This window comes from Chionomys nivalis, chromosome 3 (assembly GCF_950005125.1).
Source record: "Chionomys nivalis chromosome 3, mChiNiv1.1, whole genome shotgun sequence".
Classification (NCBI taxonomy): domain Eukaryota; kingdom Metazoa; phylum Chordata; class Mammalia; order Rodentia; family Cricetidae; genus Chionomys; species Chionomys nivalis.
This window is the reverse complement of record NC_080088.1, coordinates 122,996,664-123,022,862: the sequence shown is the minus strand read 5'-3', so window position 1 is coordinate 123,022,862 and position 26,199 is coordinate 122,996,664. Positions and strand designations below refer to the sequence as shown.

At 48.2% G+C, this 26,199-nt stretch overlaps 1 protein-coding gene across 1 annotated transcript in view; it reads right to left on the bottom strand.

Moving 5' to 3' along the window:
* The window catches only part of Myo18b (myosin XVIIIB), a 208,631-nt gene that overhangs the window by 7,780 nt on the left and 174,652 nt on the right, over positions 1-26,199 (bottom strand). The window contains exons 41-42 of the mRNA XM_057764761.1: positions 23,039-23,083; positions 21,748-21,885 (exon numbers count right to left, since the gene is read on the bottom strand). Coding sequence (XP_057620744.1) covers positions 21,748-21,885; positions 23,039-23,083 — 183 coding nt within the window. The remainder of the gene's footprint in view (positions 1-21,747; positions 21,886-23,038; positions 23,084-26,199) is intronic.

The following is a 26,199-nucleotide window of genomic DNA, read 5'->3' as shown; positions in this document are numbered from 1 at the left end:
GGATTCCTGGGGGGACCACAGAGGATGGGGGTGTTGGGTGAGAAGTAGAGAACTCTTTCTCAGCTCCACTGCACAGAACCCCACGCCCCTACCCCCATTGTTCTCAGCCTTCCCTGTTGTTGTCTGCATCAGCTGTCTGTGTATAGAGTTCCTGTAACCACATTCTGTGCATACACTGTGGGATTTATCGCTCCAGACACCCTCTGGGCTTTGGTGAAGAATTCTGGCTCTGCCACTTGAGGCTGGCACATCCTGTCCTGGCTCTGTAACCTTCACGTGTAGCCTGTGTTCAGGTACACAGGCCTGGGACACTCATTCTTGCCTTTCAGGTGTCCTTCAGGGTGGCCTGGCTGAAATGCCCTTGTCAGATTCCCGTGAGAGATGTGTGGCAGACAGTAAAGATGCCCACCTGACTCTCAGCCCTGGCCAAGGAGATGCTACAGCACGGAGAGCTCGCTGAGTGGCTGGAACAGTGAATGCCAGCAATGGGGTTAGTCTCTGAAGAGAGGCTCCTGAGATATGCGGGGACTTCTGCAGCCTATCCCTTAGTCACTCCAAATAACAGGCATTGAGGTGGCTCAAATACAAAGATGGTTGATGGTCACAGCCATGGAAGCTTCAGGAACATCTGTGCTGGGCCCTGTACTGGGATCAGGGAAGAAAACAGGCTGGCATCTCTCCCACTCCTTGGCAACCGTGAGAGGTAGGAGCTTTGACCTCCAGGCAGAAGAAGGGACAAGGGGACCTTGTCTGGCGCTGTCCTGAATAACACTGCCATTGGTATTGCTGCCTTACATTCTCCAGGCCAGAATTTCCTCAGCTAAGAAATAGGGGAGTTACATCCACCTCCCAGTGTTACAGAGAGGAAAGCCCCATGTTAGAAGTATCTGTTATATTTGGCACCGCTGCCCAGATTAATGCCCTAGTCCACAGCAGATGCTCAGTAGATACATATGGAGTGAGGTAGGGGAGCCCCAGTATTCAGAAACCCCATGAACATATACTGGATCCAGAAGGGTAGTCTTCAATCCTCTAGCACACAGTAGGTGCTCAACTCAACTGTATTCAGCTACTAGTGATGCTCCGGTGCTTATCACACAGTAGGAATCCAATAAATGCTGGTAGTGAAGCCACAGGGACGCTATATAGGACACTGTATGTGCTGGTGAGAATCCATAGGAATGCTATACAGGACGCTGTGTGCTGATTAGAATCCATAGGAATGCTATGCAGGACACTGTGTGCTGGTGAGAATCCATAAGAATGCTATGCAGGACACTGTGTGCTGGTGAGAATCCATAGGAACGTTATACAGGACATTCTGTGTGCTGGTGAGAATCCATAGGAATGCTATACAGGACACTCTGTGTGCTGGTGAGAATCCATAGGAATGCTATGCAGGACATTCTGTGTGCTGGTGAGAATCCATAGAAATGCTATGCAGGACACTGTGTGCTGGTGAGAATCCATAGGAATGCTATACAGGACACTGTGTGCTGGTGAGAATCCATAGGAATGCTATACAGGACACTGTGTGCTGGTGAGAATCCATAGGAATGCTATGCAGGACACTGTGTGCTGGTGAGAATCCATAGGAACATTATACAGGACACTCTGTGTGCTGGTGAGAATCCATAGGAACATTATACAGGACACTGTGTGCTGGTGAGAATCCATAGGAATGCTATGCAGGACACTGTGTGCTGGTGAGAATCCATAGGAATGCTATACAGGACACTGTGTGCTGGTGAGAATCCATAGGAATGCTATGCAGGACACTGTGTGCTGGTGAGAATCCATAGGAACGTTATACAGGACACTCTGTGTGCTGGTGAGAATCCATAGGAACGTTATACAGGACATTCTGTGTGCTGGTGAGAATCCATAGGAATGCTATGCAGGACACTGTGTGCTGGTGAGAATCCATAGGAACGTTATACAGGACACTGTGTGCTGGTGAGAATCCATAGGAATGCTATGCAGGACACTGTGTGCTGGTGAGAATCCATAGGAATGCTATGCAGGACACTGTGTGCTGGTGAGAATCCATAGGAACATTATACAGGACACTGTGTGCTGGTGAGAATCCATAGGAACGTTATGCAGGACACTGTGTGCTGGTGATAATCCATAGGAATGCTATGCAGGACACTGTGTGCTGGTGAGAATCCATAGGAATGCTATACAGGACACTGTGTGCTGGTGAGAATCCATAGGAACATTATACAGGACACTGTGTGCTGGTGAGAATCCATAGGAACGTTATGCAGGACACTGTGTGCTGGTGAGAATCCATAGGAACGTTATGCAGGACACTGTGTGCTGGTGAGAATCCATAGGAATGCTATGCAGGACACTGTGTGCTGGTTGCCTGATGTTACAAATGACTGTTAGGTACAGTAGGATATAAAATCTTAGGAATATTGGAATTTCCAAGTTTAGAAAAATGAGTTTTTAAGTAAGTAACAGTGGGTTCAATCCTAGCTCTTCCCCTTCTGAGAAGGCGCCTTAGGTCTCAGGGTCGTCTTAGGAGTGAGAGATGAGCTTCTCTTGCTGGTCAGCCTCCATCTAAGCCAGAGCCTCAGAGAAGGCAGCGCATCCTTTACTTTTACCACGCGTACAGTTGACCCGGGCCATCAGCAGGCTCTGCCTCCGTGGACTCAGCCAGACAAAAACTATTTTAAAAATAACCATGACAGCACCGAACTTGCACAGATAGACTTTCTGTCATTGTCCTTAAACAATACAAAGACCTGACTGCTCTTTAAGTTGGTGAGGGCAGAGTGTTGACATTATAAAGTGACAGGGCATGAGGGGCTCGTGGGGTCTGTGCAAATCCAGACTGTAACACAAGTGTACATCTGTGAGGGCTTCAGAAGCCAAGTCCCCTCACATACCTGGGTGAGTACATGCTGATTAGCTTCAAAGTGCTGTTCTTCATTAATCTGATCTTGCTTGTTTGTCCTTGAAAGCTCTGACATCAGGGCTGAGGAAGACCCAGGCTGAGCACAGACCTTAAAGAATAAACAAGACCCACCCTGGCAGAAGAGGAGAGGTGACCTCTGGCTATGGTTCAGGCTCAGGAGAAGCCAGCCACAGAGAAGGGATCACCTAAGAGGCATAGCCTTCCCCTGCCAGGTTGTCTCATGGGTATCTCCCGTGTTTTTATTCACTGCAGCTGGTGAAACCTCTGGCCCCATCTCCCAGATTAGTGTCACTGCCCTACCTTACACACGGGAAAACTGGGGCTTGCTGCGCTGAAACCACTGCTCACGGTCTTCCTGAAAAGTGGATTAGGACCTGGACCAGGACCCTCAGTGGCAAGACAGCATTCACTCCTTGCTCTTTCCAGGTCCCAAGCCCTGAAGGCTGAGGGATGGGGGCCCTTAGCCAAGTAAAGTTTTGTTCTGTTTTGCACATATTTTCTGGAAGTCCGTCATGATACAGTGAGTGAGAAAGGTCAGGTCTGAATCACCAGCCTGGAAGCTGGCATCAGACACAACTACACTGTAGCATTGACAATTCCTGCCTCAGCGTCCAGCTAGAGCCAGAGCCAAATGTAGCTGCAGGAGACTCCGTGCAGAGGCAATGACACTATGAATCACCCTAGGGGTGAGCTGTCACCCCCATTCTGTACCCACACCCTGAAACTGTAGAGCAAATAAAAAAGATGGTGCTGTTCTTTAACACTGGTGAGGTCTGGTGAAGGAATCAGCTCCCCCTGAAGATGGCCCAGTGGTACAAGAGCCAAATTGAAGAGGTAAATGCTGAAGACTGGCATGGTGCCTGGGGCTGTGCACAAGGCACACGTCCCTCAGCTGCACTGGCACCACGTTCCCCTGCAGCATATGCCTTTGTCATCCATGAGGCTCGGAAACATGAAGCCATGGAACACATGGTAAAAGGAAGGATGTGGGCTTAGCTCCTGGTCACTCTGCTGCCTTACCGTTTATTGTCCCATTTTATACATGAGAAAGTTGAGGCTCAGAGGGGCCAACACACTTGTTGAGGAAGCAGCTGAGCTGAGATCCTAGTCTGGTCTGTCTGCCTCAAGACTGGGCTGAGTTACAAAAGTGGAAGACTGGCTACCTTTGCCCTTGGAGTGAAAATCTTTGGTGCAGTTTTGGGAAGCACTCATGAAGGAGGGAGGGCTTACTGTGCAAGACGTTCCAGGTAAAATGTGAAGCTTTCGGTATGAATGCAGCAAGGGTTTGGCAAGGGAGCCTGTTATTTGTACTGAGCCCGGAGCACAGACTTTCTGGAGGTGGGGATGAGTCAGGCTTTGGAGGAGGGGAGGCAATGAGCGGTGTTGATGGTTGGAAGGATAAGCGTCTGCGGGAGGGAAGGTCCCGCCCACCAGTTATTAGCCGATTCCATCTGCAAAACTCTCTGAGGCAATGACGACTACCTACACATGCAGGCAAGGAAGTGGGGTTCAGCGAGGACAGCAGGCTGAGAGGGAAGGTGTGAAGCAAGGAGGACCAGGGTGATTGAGTCAGACGGATGAGGTCAGCAGGAGGCTGTCCTTTGTGCACTCCCTCCTGACTTGTCAGTGTGAACACTTGAGTGACACAGGCGTGACACAGGGGCAGGATGGCTGCCAGTCTCATTTGCAGTTCCTTCTGCTGTTCAGGTAGATGCCAGCCTGGTGAGCTGCCTCAGGGGACCCCACTCAACAGATCTTCCACAGGGCGGCAGAGCATCCCAAGCTTTGCCCATGCCAGCGTCACAGGTACCGGGAGTGTGGCAGGGGTGGAGGGGGAAGGGCTGTCAGGTTAACTGGAGACTGGGATGGGTAGAGACAGATATAGGGAGTGAAAAAAGCCTAAAATGGGGATCAAAACCCAGATAAACATTAGGGCTCAGGCTGTGTCCTATAGCACAACACAGAAGCCAAAGCCTACTGGGACTTGTGGATTTTGCAGTAACTAGAGGACTTTGAAGATCAAGACACATGGAAACGGTAAATTAGAGGAGATTGGAGGGCCTTGATTTGAGCACTGCAGATTGTACACATTGAATTATGTCCTGCACTCTAAAAATGTGGGCAAGGACTGTGTCAATGAAAAAGAATCATTCCTACAAATTTGACCCCAAAAATCCATTTCAATGAAGGAGGCAGAGGGTAAGGGACTGAGTGTAGGGCTAGGACAAACAGATGGGCATGTAATGGGGGACCTGGTGGGGAAAATTGGTCAGGAAGCCCCAGACTTCTCCGACACAGACAACTGAAGTGAATAAGTGGTCCCTCATAAGATCCTTCTTTTTAAAACCTAGTGATGTGAGACTGGGGACGACTGGATGAAATGCATATTGGGATCCGAGATGACGCTATGTGTTTGCTAATGTCTGTATTCCTGGGATCACCATGAGGGGGAGGGTGCTTTTAAAAATCCTATATTTTTATGATTCTTCAATGATCAGTCCCTCTGAGAAGGCTATGGTTCTGAGGCTAGACTGGCCCAAGGGCACTCCTCCCCCCACATGCATGCACAAGCACACACGCACACACACACAATACATCCCCACCATTCCACATTATAATTTCATGTTTATTCATGTATGTTTTTTCCCAAACAAGGAGTTTCTTAACTACACACATCTTTCCTTTCTGAAGTTCCAGAATCCAGAAGAGGAGCCTGAAGGGTTTCACGGACTGGAGGTTATGCGAGAGCTGAGGAGTGGACTGTGAGGGTTGGAGGACAGCTGTGTCTCTCTCACCTAGGACGCTTAATTCAGACCCCAGTCAACCAAAGCCGTTTCCTGTGACTTAAAAACAAAACTTCCAAACCCACTTTGAAGATGTAGTCTAGAACACGTTCTCCAGAGCATGGCCTCACTCCTATAGGATGATATCCACCTCCAGATAGCAGATCTGTGATGGGCCGCAACCTTTCCTCCATTCTACCCTGGGACAAAGAACAGGAGGGACCTTCCCAGCCTTGCACTGGAACAGAGTACACACTGGTCCTATTGGTGAGTCTTTTGAACATATTTTCTCTAGGATTTGAAAGAATGCAACCTCAGACATGAGGCGTGATTAAAGTCTCTATCTGGATTATGGATTTATGTGGACCAGCATTTCTTAGGCAAATCTTCAGCAACTGTCATTTCTCAGACTTAGACTTCAACTGTTGAGTCAAGGTGTAGACTAATCCATGAAAGTACTCAGTTTCCTCTGACAGTGTAGTTCTAAGTGGATGGAAATTATTTATCCATCTGTCCATCCGTCCGTCTGTCCGTCCCTCCATCCGTCTGTCCATCCATCCACCCATCCGTCCGTCCATCCGTCCGTCCGTCCATCCATCCATCCATCCATCTGTCCATCCATCCATTCATCTGTCCATCCATCCATCCATCCATCCATCCACCCACCCATCCATCCATCCACCCATCCATCCATCTATCCATCCATCCATCCATCCCTCCATCCGTCCATCCATCCATCCGTCCATCTGTCCATCCATCCATCTGTCCATCCGTCCATCCATCCATCTATCCATCCATCCATCTGTCCATCCGTCTGTCTGTCCGTTCATCCATCCATCCATTTGTCCGTCCATCCATCCATCCATCCATCCATCCATCCATCCATCTATCCAATCATCCTCCATCACCCATCATCCTGCCCACCATCCATCCATTCCTCCATTCATCTGCTCATCATTCATCTGTCTTTATATCCATCCTTATATCTGGCTAGAACCATTTACTTAGTGCTTCCATGCTGCAGGCTGTGAGTAGAAGTTGAATAAGCCATCATTCCAAGGAGCTGACAATCTAGAAGAGGAGGTGACTTTAACAAGCTATGACTAGGGGCAGATGAGAGAACCCGGTTTGCATGAAAACAAAACAAAACAAAAATCTATTGATTTAGCAGAAGAAGTTTGAAAGTCTAGAAGAACCTAGATGGAGTGAACCAGGCCACACCAAATCTTTACTTAGGAACATCATACAAGAGGAATCTGGATTTAAAGAATTTCAGGAAAACAACAAGGCATCCAGGAACTGAAGACGGATTCTAAAAGAGATGGTGACACGCTGAGGGTGAACAGTGGTGTGTGGAACTCTCCTTGAAAGTTGGTTGTTGGTTTTGAAGGACCCGGTGGGCTCAGACTTTCCAGACAGACACTAGCCTGTATGGATCCATTTAGCTAGGGCAGGCTGTACTTGCTCAAGAAGTGCTAAAAGTGATCTGGGTACAGAAGGTCATGCAGTACATGGCAAATGACGCTAGCACAATGTGGAGAATACAATTTCTCTAGAGTCTATACATATCTCTCTCTACATCCTAAACTTGCTTCCAGTGTAGAGAGCAGCAAATTTTAATCCTGACCTCACACTGCAGGCTCCAAGTACTGTATAATTAGATAGAAGTCTACAGTGCCCTCAGAATGTGAGGGAATAGACTCGTGGTTCCAAAGCCGGCAGGCCTTTCTTCGGCAGGACATGAAAATACTAAATATGAAGGGGAAATTATGAGTTGGGTCACAGTGCAGTATTAAATATAAAGGAGATATTATCGATGGGGTGACGGTGCAGCTGAAAGCCCTTTACCAAAATAACAGTTGATTGACTGTAAAAGACCAACCTCTGATGGAGAGGGGATCCGTTTCCCTATAGAGAATGTGTGTCTGGAATAGACAGATTTACTAGATCACTAACAAGACAAAACTGGAGTGGGGGTGTGGAGGGGAAGTGCAAAGAAAAGACTGAAGAGTCTTTGTGCAAAAACACCTTCACTGCAGACAAAGGCAGAGATGCAAGAGACACTAAAGCTGATATGTGTCTCTAGTCATTTCCACTAGAATAGCTAATAGTTAACGATGGCAGAAGGAGGTTCCTAAGGCGCATGACACCAGTGACTCTGTGTCACCACTTGGCTGGAACTGACAAGAACTGCAGTGTTCCTGGGAGCCCTGGCTGCGCCCATCCCAGAACCGCATCGCCCTGCAGCAGAGCGCATGCGCCCAGTCGCTCACTGCAACAGCACCTCTCACGGCAGTGCTCAACTAGAAAGAACCTAAACGCTCACAGATGTTCCAGAGAAACCTGGTTGCCAGGCTAGCTGACCAGAAAGTAGAAGAAGCAGAGAGAATGAATGAAGGTCACCGAAGTGTTGGCTGAAGACCAGGAGAGAGCTGGAGGCCACCATCCCAAGACAGAATTCAAGAGGAGGGGTTGTGTTAGGCCAAACAAAGGTGGGCTGTGACCAATGAGGTTGCCCTGGCCTTTGACCTGTAAGCATGTGCAACATCTGTATGGAAGGCAGCCTCTACATCACAGCTGTTGGGGCTGGCCTCCTCGTCACAGCTGTTGGAGCACTCAGCTGACAATTGGACTAACTTTATCAAAATGAACCACTCCCAGTGCAAGGAGGAAAACCACGTGACAGGAAGGGGGTGATGATGTCTCAGATGGTCCTGAACCAAGAATAACAAAATTACTATTTCCTCACAGCGGGACATGGCAGGGCAAGCTTCCTTCCTGTGGAAGGGGTGCCATCATGTGGGTCCTAAGATGTCTGGCAGTGTCTTCCACCTCTACATACTAGAGACAAGTAGCGACCGTCCCCACGTGGTCAGCCTTGTTCTCGGGAAGAGATGCAGATTTCCTGGGAATGTTACTATGATGTTACCTAGCCCTAAGCCTGATGACAGCATCCAGGATGTGACAGGTTGTCACCATGCACAACACTGCTGACCAACCTCACAGGCTAAACACAAACATGGAAGGGCAGAAGCCTAGTGCAGGAAGCACACACATCAGGGACTTCCATCAAGTTCAAAGTCAGGCATCAGAAGCCAGCACTGGGAGGTCATCTCTGCAGAGGGAGGGGGCCAGGACTTGAATGAGCCAAGAAGGTGTGAGGGGCACCGGTGTTTCCCAATCCTGACTTACTTTACAGGCTTTGATCAGTTTTTTAATATTTTGTCAAGTTGCGTTTAATAGTATTTCATAACAATATTTCAATTATAAGTTTATTTAACAATCAGACTCCAAGAGGAGGTTCTGATCATTAATCACTAACAATTACAATTGATTCCTATGGTTTTGTATAAGTTGGAAGTTCATTTAGGTGAAGCTCAGATGTGTGTGTGTGTGTGTGTGTGTGTATGTGTGTGTTTGTGTGTGTGTCACTCAACCTAGAACTCACTAGCTAGGCCAGTCACCCACTGTCACATCTTCTCCAGTGCCAGGGTTACAAGTGCATGCCACTACACTTGACAATTTTTACGTGGGTTCTGGGGATAGAACTCGAATACTTACGCTTGCAGGGCAAGCAATCCATTGGCTGAACCACCTCGCCAAACCCGTCACTCACTTCTACATGTGTGTGGATGCACATGTGTGCAGATGTGTAAGCACATGCCTGTGGCGGTCTAAGACTGACAGCGAGTGAAATCTTCTAGAGCCTCTCTCCATCTTAGATGCTGAGTCCAGGTCTCTCTGAACCCAGGGCTTGTCTGTTTGCTTAGCCTAGATGTCAGGCGGGGCTCCTCCGTCTCCACCTCCTGAGTTGGCCACCACGCCTGCCTGGCTTCTAGGTGGGAAAGCACTTTACCCATTCAACTGTCCCCAGTACTGATGGGTCTGGAAAGACCCTCCACACCCTAGAAAGACATGCAACCTCTTCATGAGAGACCCGGTTGCTAAGGATGTTCAGAGTGTATTAAATCATCCTGGGCTTCAGTTCTAGGAACACAGAGAGGGTAAATACTGAGCTGTAGAACTAGGATAGGCAGAGACGACTAAAGCCTTCTTTGAGAATGAGCTTTTTAGCTAAGACCCATCCATTCACATATCTATAATTAATGAGCTAATTACAAATGAGTCTTATCTAATCATGGAAACAGCCCTTCTGACAGGTCCTTGGCTTTAGTCTGGGGCAGAGTAATTGCATTTCCTTGAGTAATACAACTTTACTTAACAAACAATACCCTGTAATTTAGATTTTTACTAATTCAAGGCAGACAAATAAAATAAAACCATGTGGGGCAGGGTGGGGTGGTAGTGCTGGTGTCTAACTGGATTATTTTCTTTAAATAAAAAAAAATACCAAGCCAAAAGTATGGGCAGAGTGTTTATAGAAAGAAGCCCCCCACCCCAAGGGAGGAGTAAAGTTGCAATGCCATCTTTTAGCCAGACTGAGGCAATCCATTCAGTAAGCACAGCAGTAATCAGAGGGGATCACATAGCAATTAAGAGCTTCATGACTGTGGGAGGTAGAACGCTTCATATAGTGACCACCACCACCCACCATACTGGGACCCATCCACAGGTGTGAACCCAGAGAGCACCCCAAATGCCCCAGTGTTGATTATGGACTGACCTCAGGTAATCAATCAGCAATGACTATGTGCTGACTGACGGAACCCCAGCATGGACCCTGGATGACTGACAGGTCACCAGTGTTGACCGTGGATGGCTGACAGGTCACCAGTGCTGACCGTGGATGACTGACAGGTCACCAGTGCTGACCGTGGGTGACTGACAGGTCACCAGTGCTGACAGTGCTGACCGTGGATGACTGATAGGTCACCAGTGCTGACCGTGGATGACTGACAGGTCACCAGTGCTGACCGTGGATGACTGACAGGTCACCAGTGCTGACCGTGGATGACTGACAGGTCAGCAGTGCTGACCATGGGTGACTGACAGGTTACCAGTGCTGACCGTGGGTGACTGACAGGTTAGCAGTGCTGACCGTGGGTGACTGACAGGTTACCAGTGCTGACCATGGGTGACTGACAGGTTACCAGTGCTGACTGTGGATGACTGACAGGTCAGCAGTGATGATTGTGGATGACTGACGGGTCACCAGTGCTGACCGTGGATGACTGACAGGTCACCAGTGCTGACCGTGGGTGACTGACAGGTCACCAATGATGACTGTGGATGACTGACAGGTCACCAGTGCTGACTGTGGATGACTGACGGGTCACCAGTGCTGACTGTGGATGACTGACGGGTCACCAGTGATGACCGTGGATGACTGACGGGTTACCAGTGCTGACTGTGGATGACTGACAGGTCAGCAGTGCTGACTGTGGATGGCTGACAGGTCACCAGTGATGACCGTGGATGACTGAGAGGTCAGCAGTGCTGAGTGTGGATGACTGACAGGTCAGCAGTGCTGACCGTGGATGACTGACAGGTCAGCAGTGCTGAGTGTGGATGACTGACGGGTCACCAGTGCTGACTGTGGATGACTGACGAGTCACCAGTGATGACTGTGGATGACTGGGTCACCAGTGCCTCTCCCCTTAGAAAGGATAATACATTTTTCCTGTTTGTTTGAGTAACTCGAGCCTCTTTTCACATCACGTATTTCCACCAGAAAGCCTTGCAGACTCCAGGACTCCAGGCAGATGTCCCCAAATAAACTAAACCCATTATAATTCAAACAGAGCTCGCCAATGCCCGTTTCCCTACTGAGAGAGATGGGATACCACTATATATCTAGCCCTGACCTCCTGCTCTGGAAGCTCAAGGCTCAGCTAGCCTGGCACCCATCTGTGAATAGTAAGACCTTGTTTCACATGGAAGACAAGAACCGACACTGGAGCTTGTCCTCTGACTCCCACACGTGCACCATGGTACACGCATGCCTACCCACGCCCTGCAAAAGAGAATCAGATCTATCAGCCTTCCCTCCACCCTTCTGTGTATTCTTTGCCTGCCTCAGTTTACCTATCGTCAGGCTCCCTACCTGCTTTTTGCTCCAGCACGCACTAGGGGATGAACCCCAGACCTTCAGCCCTACAGCACAGCCCATCTGTCATTTTCCACAGTGCTTACTCTGTGACAGGACTCAGCAGGTCCTGCATGCCCTTGGCTCTGGATATCAGCATCACCCTTTTAACTGACCAGTGAGGGACCTTCAGATATCTGCTCCCCAGGCACTTCCCTGTTCAATGGCTATTTTTAAGCACTGATTATGAGCCTGACACTATACTATATGGTGAGGCCCAGAAAACCAAAGACAAGGCTTGGAGCCTTTGGAGTTCAGAGTCCAGGGACAGACCAGCAGCATCCAGAGCTCATCTGCATGGTAGAGCGAGTGCCAGAACTGGTTGAGGGACATTTGGGAAGCACAGTGGAGGAGCATTTGGCTTGCCAAGGACTCAGAGGTGGCTTCCATGGCAGGAAATATATGAGCTGAGTCGTAAGGCGGAAAAAGAAAAGATATAATTAAGAAACATGGGCAGTGTGACCACACTAGAGCAAAGACAGCCAGAGAGTAAAGAGGAACAAAGCAACAGGCGTAAAAAAGGCCGCAAAGTCACAAGGGGAAAAGGGAGAAGGTGATAGTACAATCAGGGGCAAGTGTTCCCTGGAGGGCACCATCAGCTAGCTTACACATTTGAACGCTACTCCATAGGGCATATGTCAAGGCAGTTGATCATAAGCCAACAGTGGGCAAGGCTGTGATTTAGTAAAACTTTATTAACAAAAACAAGATGAAGGCCAGATTTGGCCTGTGCCGTGGAAACCAGATTACCATTGTGGAGGGACCACTCAGGCTGAAGTACGGAGGAGGGGATAGAGGAGGGCAGGTTGCAAAGACTTTGCCAGAGTCCAGGAGAGGAATGACAATCACTGATGTCAGGTGTTGGGGTAGCTGTGAGTGCAAGGGACCAGCTGAAATGGGGACAAGAAGCTGAGGTGAATCAAGAGCTACAGCCGGAGTGGCCTGGTGACTGGAAGAACCCCCGCGGCATGGGTGACGCAGGTGGGTGGGAGGGACGATTGCCGTCAGCACACCTTAGGGGACAGCAGGTATGAGAGACACTCTCCTGAAAGACTGGGTACTCCAGCTGAAGAAGTTCGCTGGGGTAACACAAGAGCCACTGTGCTGGACTCAAACACTTCTGTAGCCAGGGAGTCAAAAGTCACAAGAGAATGTAGCCAGGTAAGGGGAGAGAGAAGCAGCCACATGGGTGACAGTACCTGGGTACACCAGCATTTTGGGGAGGGGTGGGAAGGAAGAGACTCAAAAAGGTGTTTGAGGGACCCCTGGGAGGAGAGATGTTGGCATGGCTGTGAACAGAGCTCTTCAGAGAGCTGGATGCTTCTGACACTGAAGGATCGCCAGGAAAATAGGGTGGGGAGTGGGGCTCTACTGCGCCTCTCTGGAAGCTGCTGACGTAATAAGAAAGTTCATGGTGGTGCACAAATTCAATCCCAGAACTGGGGAGGCAGAAGCAGACAGCTCTCTGAGTTCAAACCTGGTCTATCTAGTGAGTTCCAGGACAGCCAAGGCTACACAGAGGGGAAAAAAAAGAAAAGAAAAGAGAAAGAAGAAAACAAAAACAAACAAACAAACAACAAACAAAGAGAGTTCCAGTGAGGTGGTGAGGGCAGGTTTGGGGATCAGGTAAACTAGGGCACATAGATAGAGAGAGGAAGTGAAGAGGGGGCATGCAGACCTCCCTTTCAAGAAGTCTGGATGTGAACAGAGGAAGAGAGGAATCAGTCAGACTGTGAAGTGATTGGGCAAGATAGGAAGGAGAGGGCCCTAGAGCAGGGAGGCAGGAAAGGGAAGGGTGCAGGAGAGGGCAGGATGCTGCGTGGAACAGAGTGTTAACTTCTCACCGCTGAGCACTGTGTGCAGGTGGCTGGGGACTGCCAGCACATAACACAACCTGTGACCGAGGCTGGGGTTCTGTTGGGTGTGGAGTGAGGGGCAGGAGTAAAGGCTTACCATCCTTGTGAATCCCAGTGCTCTAGAGACAAAAAGCAAGGAAGTGATAGAGCCACCCACTTGAACAGGTTCCAGCAGGGGACAGTCTCAGAGGGCCAGAAGCAGGTGATGGGCATAGCAGGACTCAGGTAGCGGGAACCCCCACCCCAGCCACCCCTGGTCAGCCATGGAAGCACCCCTGCCAGATGTCCTGAAGGTGTTCCTGAACCAAGTCAACTGTTGCCACCAAGACATAAGCTCCCCCTCTGGGGCTGCGGAGGTAATTTAGTGTCTGCCTCCAGCAGGGCTCACATTTATCAGTGGCAGCTGCTTGGTCCCAGCTGGCCATAAGTCACAAAGCTTTGGGTGTATTTCTCTGGCGTTGACGTCCTCTTGTAAATAACACGGCAATGCTCTCAGCTCCTGGCAGAAGTCTGCCCTCTCTCTCCTGTACTTAGAGTGACCTTCTTTTTTCAGCAAAACTGGAAGAGTCCAAGAAGCTCATTTACGGAGTCCTGCCAAGCACAGGTGTGTGGGAACCCTCCCCTGTCTATGGCGGGCATGGTGCTGATTTTGTGACAGACAGCTATTCAAGTCAAGTGCCCTTGGCCCAGGGAATCAGCACGTAAGGACACAGCTTTGTTGGAGCCTGGCAAGACTGTGGTGAACATCTAAGAAGCCCCAAAGGCTGAACTACGGCATCACAGTTAGATAAAGCCTCTCCCATGGGGATTCAAGAAGACGAGATAGAGTCAAGGGCCTGTAAGGAAGGAGCCGCAGGCACACTGTGGATGGAAATACCGTCCTCATGAGGAGCACATGCCACACAGTGCATCGGTTATGCCTTCTGAAAGCTCACAAAAGCACTCTCGGCTGTGAGTGTGAGAGACGTTTGTAAGTAAGTATGCAGAGAAAGGCATGGAAGGGTGCCCACCAAACTGAAGAGGGATGGACCCTTTCCGGGAGAGTGAAGGTTAGGGAGTGGTAGGGGGTGTTCTTCTGTTGTATCCTTAGCTTCTTAGTTTTTTAAAATATTGCGTATTTAAGATGAACAGTCATGCACACCCATGTGTAAAATGATCCTAAGGTGATTCATTTTGTTTTATTCACAGTAACAGGAAATTAACCCTTTATCTGATACAGGTTTGATGGTATCCTTTTTTTTCTCGTCAAACTTTTTCAGACAAAACCTAATATTGCCCTTTTTGTCATAATAATAATATTTATTGCTATTCAATTTTTTTTTCTAGTGGATGTTTCTTTTGAAACTCTCAGCTTAGATACTTTAAATCCAGCCACAAATAGTTATCTGAAACTGCACATAGGTTTAAATTCTAGTCCCTTGTAGGGGGAAAGGAGTCTAAAATTCTGTGTGATAAGAACCCACGTGCAGAAAGTCTCTGTATAAGAGAGGACAGAGAAATAGCCACTGTGATTAGCATATTCACCAGATTATCAGCATATTAACTAGGTGATTAACATATCAACAAGGTGATCAGAATATTCACCAAGTGGTTAGCATAACCACCAGGCAGTTAGCATATTCCCTGGGTAATTAGCATATTCATTGTTCATAGTTTTTGAAAACAGGTAGTGGTGGTTATCTGTGATAACGGGTTTCTGGGCATGCCTGTGGGAGACTTTCTTGATGTGCAAAACTCTCTTAATCACTCCTCAACTGAGTTCCCAGTCTGTAAATGAGGAAAGGATCTCAGCCCTAAGATGTATTCATCCAGAGGCTACCTCGGGGGTGCTGTAGCCCCAGCATAGGTAGACAGGTATGTAGACATAGATAGGTAGGTAAGTAGATACATACATACATACATACATAGATGTAGACAGACAGACAGATGAGATAGATGGAGATACAAGCAAATGAAGTCCTTTGAGCCAGCCCTTGCAATCGATTTGGGTGACAGATTTTCATTGGCAGTCCTCAGTTTCTCTACCTTTATAGTGGGCACATTGAACTAAATCACGACAGAGTTCTCTTCCAACAATAGCTCTGCAGAATTTTCAGTTATAAACACGCTTCAAGGAAGGGTTTCAAGTCAGAATGACTGAGTTGAGAACTACAGGTGGCCACGGTGTTAGTGGAAGTGTGAACTAGTGCAGCCACTGGTTTTATATCAGTGCAGAAGTTTCTCAAAAAGCTCTCCCACCCCTAGCCAAGCACCCCAAAGACTCTCTCTGACTATGGGGATGCCTGCTTAGCCATGTTCATTGCTGCTCTATTCTTAGCAGCTAGGGAATGGAGCGAGCGTAGATATCCATCAGTAGGAATAGGTGAGGAAGATCTGGAGATACACAGGGCAATATTACTCAGCTGTAAAGAAAAATGAAATCAAGAAATTTACAAATAAATGGATGGAACTGGAAACACAAAAGTCAAACCCCGCATGCTCCCACTCACGAGAGTCCTCTCTTTGAATCTTTTGTTTTATATGCTTAACCTGATACAAGTGGAAGCTAAGAAACCAGAAACAGGCTCCTGGGGTGGACAGCAAAGAGAGGTGGGATGGGAAAATACAAGTAAAAGGGAAGGGCAGAGGAAAAGTGAGGACAGAAAGGCTCAAGCATAGGAAGGGGAAGGCTTAGCCAAAATGAAGGGCGCCTGAAAAAACTGCATGGAAACCTAGGATCTTCCGGTGAAAGGAAATAGTCAACCAGAGGGGACAACAGAATACTGTTGCCATGGAAAGAGAGACAAGAGCCACAGGGTTAAAGGTTAAGCAGAGAGAGGAATATTTTAGAGGAGAGAGTGTGTGGGTGTTGGGGGGAGGATAATAAAAGCCAAGGGTACATGAGGAAGCCTTGGAAAGCCACTAGTTTAATTAATTAATTAATTATAAGTTAATTAAGAAAATATGATACACCACACACGCACACACACACCGGTTTAAACAGATGCTCCTGTACATGGGTAGACAATGTGATTTCCAGAAGACATGTGTGAAGTGGAATTGTCATAGCCAGGCATGGGACACCTCCTTAGCAGTCATGAGTCAGGGAGGGCTCAGAGGTCCCCAAACCTGCATGAGCTATTAGCGTTGTTCTTGGATGTCCATCCTAACTACACAGGAAGACCCTGCTGCTGAGGGCACCAGTCAGTTCAGGTGCAAACCGTAGAGAAACCAGGACACTCTCCTGTGGCTAATGTACTGTGCAGGCTGTGGGATAGAAGCTGGGAGGGAGTTTAGGTGGGCCATTCTGGGGAACTGGAAGGAGGTACTGGTGGATGTATATAATTAATATATATATATATACTATATATATATAGTATAACATGAATATGAATTGAATTGAATAACATAATATGAATAAATTAAAGAATAAGATAGTAGTAAGATGATTTTTAAAAAAAAATAAAGAAAAACATTCCAGTATTTCAGGACTTTATACCCAGAGTCTGGCATCCAGCAAGCCCTTACCTAAGCACTCCTGACTGTGTTGCATATTAATCCTTAGGCATTGTTAGCATGAATAATTGATTCTAGAATTCTCTACCAGGTGAGCAATTTGAGGTGAGGCATGTACAGACAGCGGCATTGGAGGAATTCGCACCTAGGTTCAAAACCAGGCCTTTCCCCTTGTTTGATGTGAGACACTGAGTGAATCACTGGCCCTCTCTGGTCACAGCAAATGGTAAACTATTGCCAAATATAATTTATATTTCTACTCCAAACTCTGTACTCTGGTCAGTTATTCATTTTCTTAGAGAGTATTTATGGACTATAGCTTGCAAACCAGCCCTGGGGACAGAGACATCAAGGCTATGGGCAAGGGGTCCCTTACTGCAAATGTACCAGCACATACACCTCCATGCTGGATACAGGTGACTTGACCCAGGACTAGCAGGGGGCAGAGCAGGGAGCTCAGGAGATGCTGGAGGGCATTGCCTGGGGCCTCCGGAGATGCTCTGCCTGAATGAGGGTCAGACATGCTCACCCTCTCTGGTCCTCAGACAGTTGAGCAGAGTCGGCCACCTCCTGGGATTCCTCGGGGCACCAGGTAAATGCTTGTGTTCTTAGCACAGCACCTGGCAGAGCTCTTTCTAGATACCAGCTCCGGAAGTCAGCTCGTTCAATCTTCATCTTATGATACCTGACAACGGCCCTGACTTCCTCACGAGGGCACAAGAGCAGAGAGGTCAAGTGACTTGCCCAACTCATGACAAAGGATTGGAATTGTGAGCTCTGCCTACAGACCACGCATTGACCCCCAACCCACTCTCTCTTATGCAAATGGGGGCCAAACACCTTGGAGCACAGTGATTGGTGATGGGTCCTCAGACATGGTCACCACTTTCTGACTTCACCACAGACAGTGGACTCAGCGGAAGGGAAGATGTATCCTCTTCTACACAGTGGATTTTTCTCTATACTGATATAATCAGGTAACCTGGGCCTTGTGAGGGACCCACATGTCCCCATTCTAAGCCCCTCAATTTAATGTTTCTTGCATCATATATTTCAACCTGAGATATTCTTCAGGCAGCTGCCATTGGCTGAGCATGTCCCAACAAGGGTCTGCTGAGATACCCCACTTCCTGGCAAAGGTGGTCAGAGCAGATTGGGCTTGTCTGGGTCTGTTCCATATGGTGGTTGCTTTCCTATCTGTCACTCCGGTCCCTTTGCCACCACAGCAGCAGGGAGTGGTTCATCTTAATTTCATATCTGCTGGACCCATTGTTTCTGACTCACAGACATTAGGCCCTGATCACACCAGGGTCACCCTTGCAAGGGAAAATAAGTGAGCACAGAGAAACACAGCGGAAATGCAGAGAGCAAAGGACAGAAGTCACACCATTGGGGAAGGTGGTGACATCCAGTGGGGAGTTTGCTACTGGCAACCTCACGGATTTGTAGGCATCCTACTTTGAATTATCACCAAATGGTAGGTGGGACTGCAAACTGGTGAAGCCACTATGGTTATTAGTGTGAAGAACCCTCAAAAAACAAAATAAATCTACTATATGACCCAGCCATACCATGCCTTGGCATATGCCCAAAGGACTTTGCATCTTTGCTTAGCCATTGTCAAGCTCTCTGCTGCTCTACTCACACTGTGGAAAAGAGAGAAAAACGAACTTTTCAGGCAAATGGATGGAGCTACGAAAGATCATGTTAAGTGAGGTAACCAAACCAGACAAGTGTCACGTGCTCTATTTCACCAGAGGCCCCCAGTTCCAGATCTGATGGAGGAGTTACTTTCATTTAATAAAGAAACTGCCTTGGCCCATTTATAGGCCAGCCCTTAGGTGGGTGGAGTAAACAGACAGAATGCTGGGAGAAAGAAGCCGAGTGAGGGAGTCGCCATGATTTTCCCACTCCCGACAGAAGCAGGTTAAGATCTTTCCTGGTAAGCCAGCTCGTGGTACTACACAAAATATTAAAAATGGGTTAGATCAATATGTAAGAGCTAGCCAATAAGAGGCTGGAACTAATGGGCTAGGCAGTGTTCAAAAGAATACAGTTTCCGTGTAATTATTTCGGGGCATAAGCTAGCCATGTGGGCGGCTGGGTGCCGGGGACACAGCCCTGCCGCAGATATTTCAACACAGATCTTCAGAATGAGAATAAAGATCCTGCAGAATCCAGGAAAGTAAAACAAGACCACTGCGGGTGTGGGTGGGGACCAAGCAGAATACAAATGATGTGAGAGAGGAAATGAGAAAAGGGCGACTCTAATTAGGGGAGCGGAGGGAGACGCGTACAGAAGAAGGCGGGAGGAAGGTAACATAACAGGAGGGATGTCTGAAAAGTCATAGGACTCAACGATGAACTATCTGAAAGTACCTATAAAGCACACAGCCAGTGACTGAATCAACCTATGCAGCTTAAATAATTTTTCATTAGAGCTAACAATGCTCTTCAAAGCCAAAGACCATCTAATGCAACTTCCAACACCAGGCATAAAAAGATCCCTTTTGGGTTGTTGGTCGGGGTTATCCGAGAGACTCCCAAAGCATTGTAGGCTATTGCTGTTGCCCTTGGCTGCCTTCAGAGATACGTCCCTATTGCTGAAGACACCACGCACTTTGGACGTAACCCAGAGGACCTGAGTTGGAACTGACCTGGGTGCCTCCTTCCCAAGGACTAGCTTTCATGGTACAGAAGGAGCCCCACAGGCTTCCAGATGAGTGAGGGAAGCAGCAGACAGTCCTACCCAGCTTGACGCCTCTGGACTGAATATGACATATGACAGTGAGCAGTACGGCATGGTAGCATCAGGAGCAGGAGTGGCAGGCGTACCTCGGTGTAACCAACAGCTCTCTGATTGGACTTAAGGCTTGCTGAACAAGAGGGAAATACTGCCTGGTACTGGAAACCTAGCCAGCTACACAGGGCTACCGGGCATGGATCTTGGAGAAGACCCTCCAACTGTTACTTTATTAAACCAGCATAAACCCAAACTACACTCTAAGTATCTGTCCTTACAACCACAGATAAGTGTAGTTCTCAGTCCTCATCAAGAAAACCTCTCTTTGTAACATATGGACATGGATACAGGAAGCTACAACCAATCAAAATGCAGAGCTACGGAACCTAATCTCAACAGATACATCAACAATACAACACCTGAACCTAAGATTTGGAGACCACTGAGAAGAAGGAGCAGAGAGATTCCAAGAGCAAAGGATCGGGAGTTCTCTGTAAGACTGTGTTTCCTAGCAACGTCAGAAGCTGCATCCACAACATACCACCAATACAACTGCCCAAACATGACCTGACAAGAATGACCCCAATAGACACGCTAAAGTGGATGGTGGTATGTGGGCGTGGACCATGAGGCCTCAACCCCACACAGAGAACTGGAGGCAACTAAGGAATGCTGAGAGCGTGATAAATCATCTTTCCCAGAGAAGAGCACACCAGCTGAGCATCCAATACCAAATGGTAAGCCCTGAAAATATACACATACAACTGACTTTATTCCAACTGAGCTGGTCTACATGTATTTAGGAATACATGTACATGCACGCACACATACATATATGTATATAACAACAATTAATGAGAAAGAAACCATAAATTTGAAAGAAAACAAGGAGGGTTATATAGGAGAGTTCAGAGGGAGGAAAGGGAAGTGAGAAATGATGTAATCATATGATCACAAAATAAAATAATTAAAAACCTTTTTTGCATTCTTAATTATTTGTAGGCTTGTGTGTCTAAATTGTGTATGTACACTTGAATGCAATTGCCCTAGGGGTCCAGAAAAGGCCATTCAGTCCCCAGAGCTGAAGTTACAGGCGGCTGTGATCTGCTCAGTGTGGGTGCTGGGCACTGAGCTCTGATTCTAGGCAAGTCCTGCTGGGCTGTGGCACCCACCCCAAGATTATAAAATCTTACATTCAAAACTTAGTCAAATTTCCCATGAGAAACATAGCTCAATAGATACTTTTTTTTTTTATCTTGTGAAGTCTATAGCTCACTATATCACAAGGTGTCTACAAATTTCTCAGCTCAAGAAATCCCCCTGAATCCCAGCACTCAGGAGGCAGAGGCAGGCGGATCTCTGTGAGTTCGAGACCAGCCTGGTCTACAAGAGCTAGTTCCAGGACAGGTTCCAAAACCACAGAGAAACCTTGTCTCGAAAAACCAAAAAAAAAAAAAAGAAAGAAATCCCCCTGCCTCAACCTCCACAGCAGCTGAGATAAAGGGCACTGAACCAGTGTGCCTGACTTTAGTTCAATTTTCTTTATGACTCCACTCAAAAACAACAGCTAAAAGTGAAACAAAACCATAGCTGACCATGCTTATTTATAAACCAAAGACTCGCTAGTGTGACACCCGAGACAGGAGCAGCGATAAAGAATTCCTTGTCCACACTGAACTGTTTAGAGTAACCGATGCTCCATGCCTTGTGGATGTCTGTGTGGCAGCTGCATCCTTACTGCTATATGAGTTGGTGACCAGCATCAGACTCACACTTCTCAGCCCCTGAGAGGACAAGCAACCCCCTTAAAGCAGCCACACAGCTGGGAAGGTGTGGGCCCCCTGCCTGTAAGCATTAGCCTTTGAGCCGTCAGCCAGGCCACAGGCCAGGGCTCTTACCTGGGACTGAGGAGAGAGCTGCTGACGGCCGACTGCCGAGAGGGCGTCCTCACGGCATCTGTGGCTAGGGACAGGGAGCAGCTCATCCAGGACTGTAGACTACCCTCGGGCTGGGAGCTGATGACAGAGACATTGTCCCTATAAGCCAAAGATAGGACAATGATCACACTGGCAACCACAGTAAGGACCATCACTACACGCTGTGAGCCTGGGCCCTGCAGAGCAGTCTACAGGCAATGCCGTAGACAGAGAACTGGTACCGGCCTGTGAAATGGGAGGAAGCACTGGCACTTGGGGGGACCAAGCTAGAACGTAGCTAAGGTCACCAAACTGGTGCCTGATGAAGCCTGGGTGGAAAACTCACTTGCTTTCATGCCAGTACCCTTAGATTTAACCATAGCACTCTTGGGGATGTGTGTGCACGCGTGCATGCACGAGCACACACACACACACACACACACACACACACACACACTGAGATGTCAAGCTTGCCATTGAATTTTGTACCAAATGATACGTTCATGGGATATGCAGGGGTGAAGGTCCTCAGTCCTCCCTTACCCTTTGAGGATCACCTTGGCAAGTTGGGTCTTCTTTTTACCAGGGGAAGGCTGCACAGCTACTCATATGTGTGTGTGCACACGCAAGCGCCCATGGGCCCATACATGCACAAATGTGTGGCTTGTTTATGTGACACTGAGTCCATCACCACAGGATAGGGGCTTGACATTAATCCTGTCCTCAATATGGCTTCCTAGCAGAGGGGATACATATGGCTGTGAGAAGCCATGAAATGAAGGCTCCATTGCCATGTACAGAGAGGGGCAGAGGGCCAGCTCACAGATTGAGAAAGGAACCCCCATTTCCTTCCTGAATGAAAAATGAGGTCAGGGTGGCAGCTAGCCCTGCCATGGAAGATGAGGGCATGGTGGGAATAGCGTCCACACAGGTGTGCAGGTCAGGAAAGGTCAGGACACAGACAGTAGAAAAGCAGGAAGCAGAGGATCAGAGGCCAGCATGGAGCACAGGTGCCTCTCTGAAAGGTCTCTCTGGGCAACAGGGAGCCACTGAAGGTGTGGGGGATAGTGATATGGTCACCCATGACTTCCCTCTGTCTGAGCTAAGTCAGGCAGGTAGACAGAGTGTGCTCCCATGAGGCCCATGCTAGACCAGGAACCCAGAACTTCACAGGCATTGCAGAGAGTTCTCTGGGTGGAAGCAGACTTTCTCCTTGCCAGCTGCACACACAGAGCCAGGGCTTCCCTCTGTAAGCTACATGGGGCTTACTTACTCCTCTTTTCTGCTGCGGCTGCCACAGTCCACGGCCGTCTGGACACTAGGAGAGATACAAGAAATGGCCTGTCATGATTGTGCAGCCAGGGCTGGGGACCTGGTCTCCAACACTACACATGCCTGGGTTTGCATCACATTTCCTCCCTTAGTCTCTGTGTGGTTGTAGGGCAGTGAGTTGTCCTCATGAGTCCTCAGTCTCCCTTTGCAAACCATGAGTGATTACTAATATAGGGGTGTCTGCCTCTGCACTTGTTCAGCACAGTTCCTGGGGAACGGGGGAAGCCATTATCACCACCCTTTAAAAACACAACTGGGGTGAGGCTCTGGTTGAGAGCACTGGCTACTCTTCTAGAGGACTCGGGTTCAACTTCCAGCACCCACATGGGTGCTCATAACCATCTGACAACAGTTCCAGGGGTTCCAATGCTTTCTTCTTACTTCCAAGGGCACCAGGAACACACATGGTAAACAGACATATATGTAGGCCAAACACTCAGAGAGAAAAAACAAAATCAAACAAAATTTTGAGATGCAACTGGCACTGCTGGTATTAATCATATAGTTATTGACTAAACGTCTGGAGCTTGCCTCGTATTCTTTGGAAAACCAACAAATCAAGACACATAGGCAGGATAGCTTCCCGAGGCATTGTGGGGAAATCCTAATCTAATTACATCAGTAGCTATTCTTGAGGGAGAAACACTGTTCACACACTCTGCCCACACCTCCTGCCTCTATTTTATAGATGAAGTTAGTGCACTCTTATGCAAGGGCACTGAACTTCCAGCTCTGTGATGATCATAGGGCATGCTGATAGTCAGTTTGCCACAGCCACCAAATGGGGAGCAGGCAAGACCAAAAACCCCTGCATGTAAGTTGCCTTAACTCTGAGTCCTCAGACTGCACCTCCAGCCACAACATCTGCTGGGATTTGGGCAGGCCTGAGGAGATGTGCTTGTTGTTCCTTTCTTCCTCTAGAGATCTGCCTCCCTAGAGGCCTCATATTTCCAACCACCTCCCCAGTAGACTGATGCCCTCATGGACCACAGGCATGTCTTCTACATTCTTCCAAACCGTGACTCACAGACCAGAGAGCCACAGACCGAACTTGATCAGTTCAATAGCAAGGGACCACGGCACCACAGCCGCAACAAACTATTGTTTATATCGAGTGTGTGTGTGAGAGAGGGAGAGAGGGAGAGAAAAAGAGAGGGAGAGACAGAGAGAGAGACAGAGACAGAGAGAGAGACAGAGAATGTGCATTTGAATGTGGGTGTGCATGTACGTGTGTGTGTGTGTATGTGTGTTTGAAAAAGAGAGAGAGAGAAAGAGTGTGTGTATGTGTGTGAGAGAAAGCATGTGTATTTTAATGTGTGTGTGTGAGAGAGATCATGCACATTTGAATGTATGTGTGAAAAAGAGAGAGAGAAAGAGAAAATGAGTGTGTGTGTGTGTGTGTGTGTGCGCGTGCGTGCATGCATGCGTGAGAGAGAAAGAGGATGTGCATTTGAATGTGGGTGTGCATGTACATGTCTGTGTGTGTGTGTGTGTTCTGAGATCAGCCTTATCTTTCCTCAGGAGTCATTCACCTTTGTATTTTGAGGCAGAGTCTCACTGGCTGGAGTTCACCAAGAATACTGCCCAGGCATCGGATTTCAAGGAGCCTCCTGTCTCTGCCTCCCCAAGTGCTAGCATCACAAAGCATGGACCAGCCCCCTGGCATTTTATGTTGTTTTAAAAGAAGTATTGCAAGCACTATGGGCATTGTGCTGTCTTCTGGCCCCTCCCTATTTTTACTATAAAGGCTTGCCCGTCACTGCCTCCATGTTACACAGAGCACAGCTGCTGCAAGCTTTCATCTCCTGACCCAGTGGCAGCACAGCTTTTTTTTGGTGCCGGACTGCATGGAGATAGGGCAGTAGGGTCCTCAGAACCCACATGTGAATGTCTAATCTCAAGGACTCATTTCCCTCTCAGTGAGGGCTCATTCTCAGTTTGAAACCTACACTACTTGGACCCACTGGGGCAGCTCTGGACAGTCGACCCGACAACAGAGCACGCGTGGGTGCTGACACTCATCCAGTCTGAATCCCTGAGGGCTGCTGTGGGGACTCAGCATTCAGAGCCACTACCTGCCTCCTGGAGGAACTCTTTCCTATAGAGACATGGCTACTGTCTGCTGTCATGCTTGTCACACTGGCTGTGTGATGCTTTTGGACCTGCTTTGTCATAACAGATTCCACTGAGCCTGTGAGTCCCATCCATGTGCTTCCTGACTATCTGACTTCCCAATGGGCTCAGCCACTAAGGCAGAGAGGCCATGGTGTTTGTTCCCTGATTTTCTTTCTGCTGCAGGCCACTGGGCTGGTTAACTTGCTGCAGCCTCCTCTATGTGACCATCCTCCTCTTTCTCTTGCTCTTTTAACCCACTGGAAATCATTGGTCCCTTTCTTGGCCACCCCTGGATGCTTCCCCCTCTGTGGCTCCTACTCCACACACAACTTTGTTAGCAGAATCTTCATATGGGTTTGGCCTTCATGCTCCGGCAGATTGCTCTGATGGTCCGAGTCCATGACATTTTCTCGCTGAGCAGGGAGATCTGGGTTTTCCATGCCTCAAGAGTGCACCATGTAGTCCACCATTGTGGGAGAGGTGATAGAGCTGAATCCATCTCACAAGAAACAAATTGTAGCCACCATCACTGAAGCTACTCCCCACAACCCCCACCAAGCCTGTGCTTGGAGAAGGCCACATTCAAGTTAGTTATCCTCTCTTAAGGGCAACTGGAGACCAGAAGAGCTGTCCGTGGTGCTGACCTGGTTAGTTGCACAGGCAAGACGCAAACCCCAGCCCTTGGCTGGTGTTGGCAGTTCTTTCTGACATCTCGGTCAGTATTGTTTTCCAAAAGGAACTCGTGCCAAGAATTTTTAAAGAGGCATTGGTGAGGATCAAGGTAATTGATTAAATGTCTTCTAATATATTCCTTCGGGGCACCTTTGCCTGACAGCCGCAGTCTAAATGCAAACACAGCCTGGGAAGCAAGGCCTGGATTCATTTGCTCTGTGTCAGTGACTGACAGAAGCTCACCATCATGGCAGCCCAGATGAGAACAGAGACCTTGATATGAGATAAAGGACATATGGCATGTCCTATGTGATA